The sequence below is a fragment of the Orycteropus afer genome, unplaced genomic scaffold (genome assembly GCF_000298275.1).
Source record: "Orycteropus afer afer isolate SDZICR_OR568_19922 unplaced genomic scaffold, OryAfe1.0 scaffold00314, whole genome shotgun sequence".
Lineage (NCBI taxonomy): Eukaryota > Metazoa > Chordata > Mammalia > Tubulidentata > Orycteropodidae > Orycteropus > Orycteropus afer.
In genome coordinates this window covers 1,542,032-1,554,163 of record NW_006921901.1, presented here as the reverse complement: position 1 = coordinate 1,554,163, position 12,132 = coordinate 1,542,032, and the positions used below count along the sequence as shown (strand labels likewise).

At 41.8% G+C, this 12,132-nt stretch overlaps 1 protein-coding gene across 1 annotated transcript in view; it reads left to right on the top strand.

Annotated features, from left to right (window-relative positions):
- SLC35F4 (solute carrier family 35 member F4) overlaps window positions 1-12,132 on the top strand; it is a 310,639-nt gene that overhangs the window by 270,253 nt on the left and 28,254 nt on the right. The window contains exons 2-3 of the mRNA XM_007951869.1: window positions 3,960-4,145; window positions 10,770-11,070. Coding sequence (XP_007950060.1) covers window positions 3,960-4,145; window positions 10,770-11,070 — 487 coding nt within the window. The remainder of the gene's footprint in view (window positions 1-3,959; window positions 4,146-10,769; window positions 11,071-12,132) is intronic.

Here is a 12,132-nt window from a genome sequence, read left to right as displayed (position 1 = left end):
TTCAAAATACAACCTAGTCCTGTAGATTGTGTCCTGCATAACTGCTGTGAATCCTGCCTCATTAACATCATAGAGGTTAGGATTTACAACACATAAAATAATTATATCAGATCACAAAATGGAGGAAAGTTACCTAATACTGAGATTCATGGCCTAGCCAAGTTGACACGTGTGTTTTGGGGACACAATTCAATGCATAATAGATGGAGTTGCCTGTTCCTCTGCCTAAAACTCTGCTTGCCAATGTCCTATTTATCCTTCAAAGCCAAATTTGATGTAACCTCCTATACAGCTTTCCTTGCATCAGCCTGACTTAATCCACTCATTCTCTTTCTTCTTGCTCCTCTGACAACCAGTTCACATTCAATTATGGTTAACTCGTTGCATGTCTGACTAATACTGACTTGAGCGCTCCATGGGGGCATGGACTGTGTCTTCATTTGTCTAAGTCCTGCACCTATGCAATATCTGCCCCATAATAGGTGTTTAGTAGCTACTTGAATCAAATTGAATTTGCAAGTATGCAGTGTCTAACCAGTGCTGATGAAGAAATCCTATTTTATGTCTAGACAAATATGAAAAATGCCCCAATATGGCCTTACTACTATAGCTTAGGTGAGCAGATATCTTGATGAGGGAGGGGGAACCATCTAGTGACTAATGAGAGACTTCCATCCTATCACTCCTAATACAATTTATTCTCAATACCTATTAAAGTCAGAATATTGTTCACTAACTGAATTTGCAAGCCCTGCTTCCATAGGCACTCACTGTAGCATAGAAAATAGGCATGATTTATTTATAATCCTTAGCTGCTTCCTGGACAACATTCTAGGTATTTATTTCTATCAGGGCTGGCTTTATGTTAATTGAATCGTAAAAGACCATATAGCATGGGGCAGTGTCTTCCTTACCTAAAATTGAGGATTCCCTGGAGAAGGATATCATGGTTGGTAAAGTGGAGGGTCAGTGAAAAGGGGGAAGGCCCTCGACAGTGGCTGCAATGACGGGCTCAGGTATAGCAAGGACTGAGAGGCTGGTGCAGGACTGGCCAGTGTATCATTCTGTTGTACATGGGGTCACTATGAGTTGAAACCGACTCAATGGCACCTAACAACAGCAACATGGTCCAAGTCTAGAACATGCCTCTGGGCCTCACTCTCAAGTTTGAATTTTGTCTTGTAGGACATTATTTTAAATGTCTTTAGTGACTGAACTACTCTCAGGTCTCTTCTCCAAACCAACCAGTAAGAGCTAGCTGGCAGCAAGCAATGGGATTTGAGCTATATTATATACAGAATGGTAGGTACAGTTGCAAGGACATAATAATTCAGTGAAAATGAAGAAGAAAGGCAGATGACTGACATGGCTTACACAGTCAACATTCCATACCTACCATTGTTTACTAACTTTCTAGATAATGGTAACCTATATTTAATCTCAACTTCATCTCAACTTGCTACCCTACTTATTTTTCTGGACTTCCTCATTTCCACATACATTTGGTAAGTAACCTAAAATGAAATACAATATTAACCTAAGAAAGGATGAGAAGGCAAACTTTGTACTTGAAATATAAATAAAAGACTTTTGAAGTATCTGAGTGCCAACCCTTCTTTAAAAGCATGAATAAATTGAATTCATTGAAATTTAGACAACTTTTCATTGAATTTGAAATACTACATTAGAAACATCCAATTAGAAACATAGTTATGGAAGATACAGGAAACACTTTGAATATGTGAGATAAAATCCTTATGCATTTTTGACACTTTATAATAACACTATTAATGTACTATTAATGGAAATATAACAATTAGTAGGTAATGCTTCTGTTGAGATTTCAAGGAGCTAGCATAGTGCCTAAGGCACTTGACTGCTAACCAGAAGGCTGAAGGTTCAAACCCACCACACACTCCTTGGAAGGAAGGGTGGGCAGTCTACCTCCATAGTGATACTGCCTCGGAAACCCAAGGAGGGGTCGCTATGAGTCAGTCTGACTCCATAGCACATAACAACAATAACAACAACAACATATGTTTTTTTATATTTTTTCAAATCCAAAATTAAGTAATAAACTTTAATTAGGTCAACCTGAGGCACTTCATGATATATGGTACAGCTAGCTATATATCTACTTCTACTGCCCAAGAAAAGCAAAATAATAGATAAATAAATAAAGCAAGATAAGCTTTTATTGTGGGTGGAGAGAACTGGATGGTGGAGCTAACACTTGCATTTATGATTACATTGCTATTTTGTTAGGTTCTTGTTGATGATGGTTCAAGAACTCAAAACATTCTTTATTCTGTACACCATTGCTTCTCAAGGTTCTGATTTGATTGCTTCGAGTGATTACTCACCAAGAACATAATATGATGTATTTAAAGCCAAATTAAAGCCAGGATACCATTGCCTTTCTTTTGACAGCATCTACCCTCCTTTCAGGAGCCCTAGTGGTGCAGTGGTTAAAATGCTTGGCTGCCAACCAAAAGGTTGGCAGTTCAAAACCACCAGTGGCTCCATGGGAGAAAAAGGTGGCAGTCTGTTTCCATAAAGATTTACAGCCTTGGAAACCCTACAGGGCAGTTCTACTCTGTCCTTTAGGGCTGCTATGAGTCAGAATCAACTTGACAGCAGTGAGTTTGGTTTGGGTTTTTGGTACCCCTCTCTACCATCTCAATAAAGCACCCCATGAACCAGCTTTGTTGGGATGATATTTAGGTTGGGGCAGGACTGCCTGCATAATTTGAGAGTCATAATGCAAAAAGAGGGAGCTCTGGTAGCATAGTGCTTAAGTCACTTGACTGCTAACCAAAACGCTGGCGGTTCAAACCCACTAACCACTCCTCAGAAGGAAGGTTGGGCAATCTACTTCCGTAGGGATACTGTCTCGGAAACCCAAGAAGGGGTCGCTGTGAGTCGGGGCCAACTCTATGGCACATAACAGTGCAAAATGAAAATATAGGGCCCTTGGTTCAAAAATCTTTATCGACCTATCATGATTTTTTTTTTTGAATTTGCTATTTAACGTATGCTCACTTGGGCATGGTGATACTCATTCAGTGAGTGTGGGACTTCAGCTCCGGAGACTTCACCCTATGACCCCAACCCTACCTACGCCTTCATCTAGACCCCTGCAGTGGACAGAGAACAGCAGTGGTTGCTAGACTGAGCTGAGAAGAATGGGCTGCTGGAGAGGACAGCAGCAGGCTCCAAGCCCCCACATGTGCTCCATTGTCTCTCCGGATGTCACTAACACGTCACAAATTCAGAGATAAAATTAATAAGAATTTTTCAAGACAGCAATTGTAGGACATTAACCTTCAAGCATGGGGTCCTCTTCTACGTGTTCCACCTTGTGCAATTACACTGATTTAAACCAGCCCTAGATTGGAGATTCTGGAATATTAATAAGGATAGGAGAGGGGTTGGCCTGTGAAGAGCTCTAAAGGCTGGATTTTCATTTATTGCACTAGAGAGAGCCCAGTGGTGATTGACGAGACACCAAAATGCTGGATTTTAGTGATTTATCTGATAGAAGAGTGTATAGTGGATGTAAATGGAGACACGATTGGCAGTGTTACCAGCTAGGAATTCAACGCAGTCTTAGGAAGAAAATGGTGGAAACAAGAGTAACATAACTGCTTTTCCTGAGGTGAACTAGTTGGCTGTGCTCAAAGTTCTAATTCAGAACACATGCATAAACCCCAACACCATCTGCTAATCATTTCTAGTTAATTTATCTAAAAAGACACTTTATCTTAGGGACACAGACCTTGTCAAAATAGTATTTTCTTTTCAGGAGCCCCTTTTGTAGAATTATAAATAAGCTCATTGAATATTCAGTCAAGATTATGCTTATTGCCTCCATATATTTCACTGCCAAGACATTTAAAATCTGCTGCCAGTTTTTTCTCCAGGAAGTTCTCAAGCTGGTGTGAACTCTTTCTTCCCAGGTACCTCGAGATCATCAGTCACTCGATGTAAACCAGGAGCCAACTGCCCCAGTTCACTCAGTGGCATCAGTAGACAGCTGTCCCCTTTATCTGTCACCGAAGATTCTTCTGCTCCTATTCTTGAACTCCAAAGTCGAGGATCCTCTGGAGTTTGTGGACATAGAGTCGAGAGACAGAACAGATCAGGTATGCTCCTTTTAAATAACAGTGTGTCTAGGTAGTCTTCTAACTAGCCATGGAAGATCTCACCATTGGCACAGAATGCGGGGATATTCCACGGGCATTTACGAGTGAGCCTTTGGCAGGTTTGTGAGGTGGAAGGAAGAGGAAGAAGAGAAATGTATAAATACAATCTATAAGTGGCATGCAGTATAGCAGAGAAACTGACCTATAGTTGAAGAGTGGTTAACATGGTTAACATACTCAACTGGGTGATGGAAATGGTTAACATACTCAGCTGCTAACCAACACTGAAGTTTGAGGCCTGGCAATCAACTGCCAAAAATTCTGCCATTGAAATCAGCACAGTCCACTCTGATACACACAAGGTCACCACAAGTTGGAGTTGACTTGTTGGCAACTGGTTTTATAGTTGAAGAACTTAACACAAGGCTAAACAATAGCATCTAATAAGGTTGAAAAGGTAACTAGTTTTCTCATCTTCAGGATTCAGGCCACTCAGCCAGCACATATTGTACCCATTCTGAGAAGAATAAAAACACTAGTAAAATCACAGACTGTTTGTGGCCTCTTTGGGACCATCAGTCCCTGGAGCCCTTCCAGTTTTCCCCGTTTTACTCTCCTTGCAGGAAACTTCACTTGTCCCCTGATCATCATTTACTGATCAGTCAAGACCTTTATCTTCCTCACATCCACCTGACTTATCAGTCTCCAACTATTGGATTACTGGACCATCCTAGATAAATCTCGTAACTATGCTCCCGAGTTTCCCAGCAAATTTATAATTTTAAATGTAGCTGGGTCCACAGGCTACTATCAAAAACTGTGGGCCATCATCCCAACGTAGTGATAGGTATCTTATTGCCTTCTCAGAGAATGCTTTCAAGCCCCAAGTCCATATTCACTTCCTCTCAGTATATAGCCACACATCTATCTTCCTGAACAGAACGACGTAACTATATGCTAACAAGCTCTTTGCTCTCTACTTCAAAATATCTGTGTTTTGGACTGCCAATTACCATCATAGTGTGTGTTTTTCTACCATTCTGATGGTAGCTCTTCTACCTATGTCCATGGCTGCCTCCTGTCCATCTCTCCCACATGGATTGGAAGACACAACAGATCAGGTATGCTGGTTCCTTCAGTTTGGCCAGCAACATGCTAAAACCTCTTTCATCTTTACAACCATAACAACAAGCCACAACAAAACATGCCATCCTGTATAAGTGGGTAGTGAAAACAAACCAAAAAAGACCTTAGAGAAAACTGGCTTGAAAAAAAAAGAAGAAAAAGAAAAATGGCTTTCATTGTTCAAGAAAAATGACTTACATTTTTCAAAAACAGAAGTCAGGAGACTTCCAATTACAAGTGGGAGAGGCATAAAACAAATGGATAGAGGAGATATGAACACCTCTTCTAATATCCTACTGATATGAGAAGTTTTGCTTTTTGTTTACTTTTAGAGAAAAGGTGTTTTTCAGAAAGAGATCATTTTTTAATGGTGTCTTAACAACCCTATGAACTCTGAGGCCAAAACTCTTAAAGAAAATTACATCTTAAATCTTCAGAAAGGGTTAATTGGCATTTATAAATTACAATAATATTCCAGTTATGCCAGTTGTCTGTGGAATAGAATGCTCTGGTTAATTAAATATGCTGGTTAATAGTGACTTGCCCAATCTATCATACACAGATTACCACATTTCCCACATTTCAAAGACTGTACCATTAAAGATCACATGGAACATAATTTACTCTTTCTTTGATGATTCAGAAGGCACTTGGGGATATTCTAGTGCATCACAGAGAGAGAGAAAGGAATAATCTGAAGAGTAGCAGGTCACCACACACAGAGTACTGAATATCACGGTACTTAACCTCAAAATAAAGAGCTCAGATGATGCAGTGGTTAAAGCATTTGGCTGCTAACCAAAAGGTCAGCAGTTTGAACCTACTGGCCTCTCCATGGGAGAAAGATGAGTCAGTCTGCTTCTGTGAAGAGTTATAGCCTTAGAAACCCTATGGAGCAGTTCTACTCCATCCTATAGGATTGCTATGAGTTGGAATCAACTTGATAGCAGTGGGTAACCTCCAAATGAATCCCAGAAGATATATACTATCACTGCATGACAGATAAGGAAGCTGAGACTAAAATTAAGCAATGTACTCAAGGCCATACAACAGCAGGGCTAACACTTAAGTTCATGTTTCCAAATCCCAGTGGCCTCTGCCATCAGTTTTATAGCTCCAGTAAGGGCTCAGACAAATGAATAGAATGCCTGATAAACCAATTTTAATGATATACATATATATATAACTATAAACCAAGCAGGACTATAGAGAATCATGTTTCAAATGGTCAAGAAAAAGAAAAGAGCTGTGATGACACAATGTCTTGAGGCTTTGTGAAATTAAATTGGTGTTCTGGTTACCTAGTGCCACTCTGACAAGAATGTACAACAAATGGGATGGCCTTAACAAACAGAAGTTTAGTCTCTTAGTTTGGAAGTTTTAAGTCCAAGTTCAAAATGCCAGGCTCTAGGGGCTGGGTGAAAGCCCCTCAACCTTGGGGTCCAGCTCTGCCTCCTGCTCCCGGACCACTGGAGCTAGAGGTGTTTCTTCACTCAGACAGCTGCTGGATGCTGAGGCTGAGAAGCCCCAAGGTTGACAAGTAAAAAGGCACAGTTCAAATGTTACCAAACTACACGGCAGGCCATTAACTTAAGTCCATTGTAAGTCCCAAGGTCGGCAGAGCATAGCAGGCTGCTGAGCAACAACACGGCTATATGGCAGCATCCAAGTGTGCCATAGGCTAGAGCCCATTCCCAAGGCTTCTCCTTATATACAGGAAGCAGACCACATCCCAAAGGCAGCTACTCAGCTGCTTTTGGTAGATCCCACCATGGAGTTGATAGCCAGTCTCATCACGGGGAATAACTACCACCAGCTGCCCAGCCACTCAACCAGGCCCAGCCAAGTTGACACACAGAAATAACTACCTCAACTGGCAACAATGAAATGTAATGAACAGAAGAATGGGTCAATACTATGGAGAGGTTTAGGTGACTACTGGTGTTGTCAAAAACACTGATGAAGTTAGTATAGAAGTAATCTACAAAGAAGGTGACAATGAAGGCAGCCATCACTTGAAAAGGATACTTGAAATCTTTGTGGAATCAGTCCTCCTTTATGAGATAGTCCCTCAAAATAATACAACTTAAAGTGTAACAGGGGAAAGTGTACACCCTCCTCTTTAAGTATCACTTCTCTCAAACCTCATGTAAGACTGCCATACCTTTCAGGAAACAGAATTTTTTTCTCTAAACTATTTCTGAAACTTCTAGTGCTTAAAAAGGGACTCAAGGCAGAAAGCTGTACCATCATGGAATATTCAGAATAAAAGCATTTGGACACTGAAGTCATATTGTCTTGGGTTCACTATGGTACCAGTTATCTGAGTACAAAAAAGGCAAGGAGGCCACATGTTCTGACCTCCTCTAACCCCACAAGAGGAAGACAGAATCGCCATCAATAGCCCAAGGCCTATTACTGCAAGGCCAGACACACCACCTCCCTCCAGCCCTTTCACCAACCGTTCCTCCCAAAGCACCCACCACCTCTCTCCTGGGTTCGATAATTCGCTGCAGTGGCCACACAGAACTCACAGATTATGGGGTTTATTAGGGAAGCACCAGGCTACAATTCAAGTTCAGGAAAAACACTCAGTCTCTCTCCCAGCCCATGGTCTTTCTCCTAACAGTCTCACACAGTCTCTCTCTCAACTGTGCATGTCCCTCGGTGTCTCACTCAGCAATGCATGTCTCTTGCATCTCTTTCCCAGCAGCGCCTGTCTCAGGAGCGTGTCCTTCCTCAGCCAACAGTCAGAGAGAGTTCTGCCTCTAGGAGGCCTCCTTTTGAGCCCGGCAGAGTGGGCAAACCAACCAATCTTAACATCAGAATTCTAAGCACCTGAGAGAGAGCGGGAACCTCCCAGAACATTGTTTTGTGCCACTCCCAACAGAAATACCCCAGGTGGGCAACTTTAGCAATCAGGAGCTCCTCAGTAGCTCATGGCAAATTCTACCTCGGAGTTTACAAAAACTTACGGATAGAAAAGTCACACTAAGTAATTTCTTACACCTCAGTGACATTAGAGAACTCTTAATACAAATCTCAGTTTTTTCATCTACAAGATGGGAATGAAAATACCTACTTCACAGGGTAGTTTTGTATTTCTTTCATGGCTTCTCAACATCATAAAGGTCTCTTACTCTACCCTTTTATTCATCTTAGTTCTTTTTTTTTTTTTTCTTTTTTTCAAATCTACTCTCTGCATAAAGTCATGGAGAGAATTTGCAGAGCTATTATCAAGAACAGGTATCATCTCTACACAGTCATGAGGCAGCTGACTATTACTTCCAGACTCAGCTCCATGTCACTTATCAGGGAAGATTCTCCTGATCATTTCCTACCTCATCCCTTAGTGAATACTTCCCCTCTGCCCACATATGGTCCTAGTACCTGTCAGAATTTGCCCTCATCACACAATATTGCATACATTGATGTGTTTTTGCTTTTTCCACTATCCTGGAGATTAAGAGGTAGTGCATTGCACCGACTCCAAGGTGGTAGTATGTGGGTGAGCGCAAGACTTTCATCATTGAACCCTTAAGACTCAGCTAGCTAACCAGCTCCTGGTAGATAAGATTTTGTTGAATAAACGAATAGAAGAATACCAGTCTTCATCTTCAGCAGCCCTAGGCTCTGCCTTGAGTCATCATACTGTATATTAGACTTGGAAGTCATGTAGTAACTGCTGTGTTCATACTTCCTCGGCTTATATTCTCTACTGAGGAATCTACTTCAAGGCTTACTCTTTTCCCTCCTCACAGTATGTTTCTACCAAAAAGCTGTGGTTCTGCCTTAGGTATGTAAAAGTTTATGAGGCAGTGGGGCATGACAGCCTGGCATATTAAGTAGCAGGAACACAACCAGCAAGAGGCCCAGCAGGTTCTGAAGAGTGATACACCCATCTACTACCACCTTGGAGTCAGTGCAATGCACTACTTCTTAATCTCCAGGATAGACCTTGTGCTTAAAGCAGGTACCTGGAGACGCAAGAGAATCTTGGAGACAACTCTGCCTCCCATTCCTCAGGATTCCACAATCTGTGTCCTCAGGCACTCAGGGTGACTTCTGCTACCCTTTAACTGCCTGATAGGTACATGGATTCCTTATGTTCCTTGTTGCTCCCAGTTGTTATGTGCCATCGAGTTGGACCCGACTCATAGCAACCCTTCCTTAGGTTTCCAAGGCAGTATCACTACAGAAGTAGATTGCCCAAACTTCCTTCCGAGGAGTGGCTGGTGGGTTTGAACCACTAGCCTTCTAGCTAGCAGTCAAGTGCCTTAGGCACTATGCTTCTATTTACTATTAAATAGTAGTTTCTTCTGAGGTGGGAAATGGCTTTATGTAGTCAGGATTTGCTCCTGCTCTTGGGACACATTGCTTTCAATTTAGTAGTCCTCTTTGCTATAGTTTAACAAAAAAATCTCGGTGGCTTATAACAATAAATATTTCTTTCTCACTTACTTTTCATGTTGATGGATATAGGGCAGTTTTGGCTGAGTTCTGTTCATTCCCTGACACAGACCAAAAGAACATCCCCAATTTGGGATTTGCCATTGTAGGGACAGAGGGGAAGAGCAAGACAGCTGGTGGACCCTTGTGATGCTTCTTAAAGCTTCTGCTAGAAAGTGGCTCACATCTACTCACGTTTGATTGGATGAAGCAGGTCACATGGCCAAGCCCAAAGTCTTTGGTATGGGAATGTGATGTTAATACAAAGAAGAGGAACCCTGGTGGTCCAGTGATTAAGCATTCAGCTGCTATCCAAAAGGTTGGCAGTTTGAACCCACTAGCCACTTCATAAAAGAAAGATGTGGCAGTCTGCTTTCCAGCCTTGGAAACTCTGTAAGGCAGTTCTACTCTATCCTACAGGGTTGCTTGGAGAAGAACATACCATTCACCACAATTTGTGACCATTCTCATGGTTTGGATGGGAGTCTAGATACTTATTGTACCTTACAGGGCAGGGATTCAGCCATATATCAGCCTCTTAAAAGGATGGTAGCTTTCAAAAAGAAAATGGGTACTCTGGTGGCATAGTGCCTAAGGTATTTGACTGCTAACCAGGAGGCTGGCAGTTCAAACCCACCAGCCACTCCTCAGAAAGAAGATTGGGTAATCTAATTCCAAAGTGATACCTTGGAAACCCAAGGAGGGGTTGCTATGAGTGGGGGGCGGGGAGCCCACAGGTAGTTCTACTTTAGGAGCTTTGATGGCGTGGTGACTAAAGCATTTGACTGCTAACCAGGAGGCTGATGGTTCAAACCCACCAGCCATTCCTCAGAAGGAAGACTGAGCAATCTACTTCCATAGTGATCCTGCCTCAGAAACTCAAGGAGAGGTCACTATGGGTCGGATCTGACCCAATGGCAGTGCATTTTTTTTTTTTTTGGTTTGAGTTTTACTTTCTGCTTCTTCAGTTTCAGCCACCTTTTTCAGGAACATTTCAGTGCTGATTTATGACCTAATTTCCACACATTTGTATCCCTTTTCTGTTTTCAGGGGATGATGGGACACAGACTACTCATCCTGAGAACAACAGCCAAGAAAACAGAATCAGAGCCCGCTGCCAGTCATGCACATCCATGGTTCTGAAGGCCATCTGGGGACTCTTGATCATCTTGTCAGTGTCATCATCCTGGGTTGGAACCACACAGATTGTAAAAATTACTTATAAGAACTTCTACTGTCCATTTTTCATGACTTGGTTTTCAACAAACTGGAACATTATGTTTTTCCCAGTCTACTATTCTGGTCATCTGGCTACTGCTCAAGAAAAGCAGTCTCCAATGAAAAAATTCAGGTAGGTTTCATTTAAATTGTCAACAGGAGATGCTTTAAAATATATATTTAGGCAAAAATGCATATTTTTGTCTCTTTGGAATATGAATTTACTTGAGGAGTGTGGAGGGGCAAGATCCAAAGTTGATAACGAACATTGGGAAGAAGAATAGTTTTCCCTTAGAAACAGAAAGAAATATTGAGCATCTACAATGTGATATTTTATTTAATCATCATCCGTGGTAACATCTACCATTTGAAGCGGTATTATTATCCCCATTATTCCCATTTTAACACATGAGGAAACAGGTTCAGAAAGGTTAAATGAATCATCCAACCTCACCCACTGCCCTCAAGTTAATTCTGACTCCTTGCAACACCATAGGACAGAGTAGAACTGACCCATAGGGTTTCCAAGGCTATAAACCTTTACAAAAGCATACTGCTACATCTTTCTCCCATGGAGGGGCTGGTGGGTTCAAATCACCAACTTTTCTGTTAGTAGCTGAGTGCTTGAATCACTGTGACACCAGCATACTTATAAATAATGGAACCTAGATTTAAATCCAGATACAGAGATCTACTTGTCTCTAAAAGTCACATTGTTAACAGAACAGCCCAGTGTCTCAAATCCAGGAAAAAATCTGTATTAATAAGTGGAATTGTTATAACAAACAGTTGCATAATATTCCAGACACTTTGGTGCCTGCACAGATGAAATGACCTAGTTTTGTACAAGGGGAACTTTTGCCCTGGGGTACTTTAGAAGATATCATTCTTTGCTGGCTAGAGCCCGTGGGGCCTTGTCTGTCTGCTGGCCATGAACATTGGCAGCTGGGCTCACTTGGTAGTCCTGTGGTTCTAGTGGTTACTCTGTGCTAAACCTAGCTTCTGCAGCCTGATCTGGGAAAGCTCAGGGAGGTAACAGGGCTAATGTCACACAGCCCTGCCCAGCACTCAGGGAACGCAAATGCAGTACTTTGATCAGAGTTTCCTGGCTAACAAACAGCTTCTTGAAAAGGAAAAGCCCAGAGCTAGAGAATAACTCCCAGAGCAGTCACTCTGATTACTGAGAGGACACGGG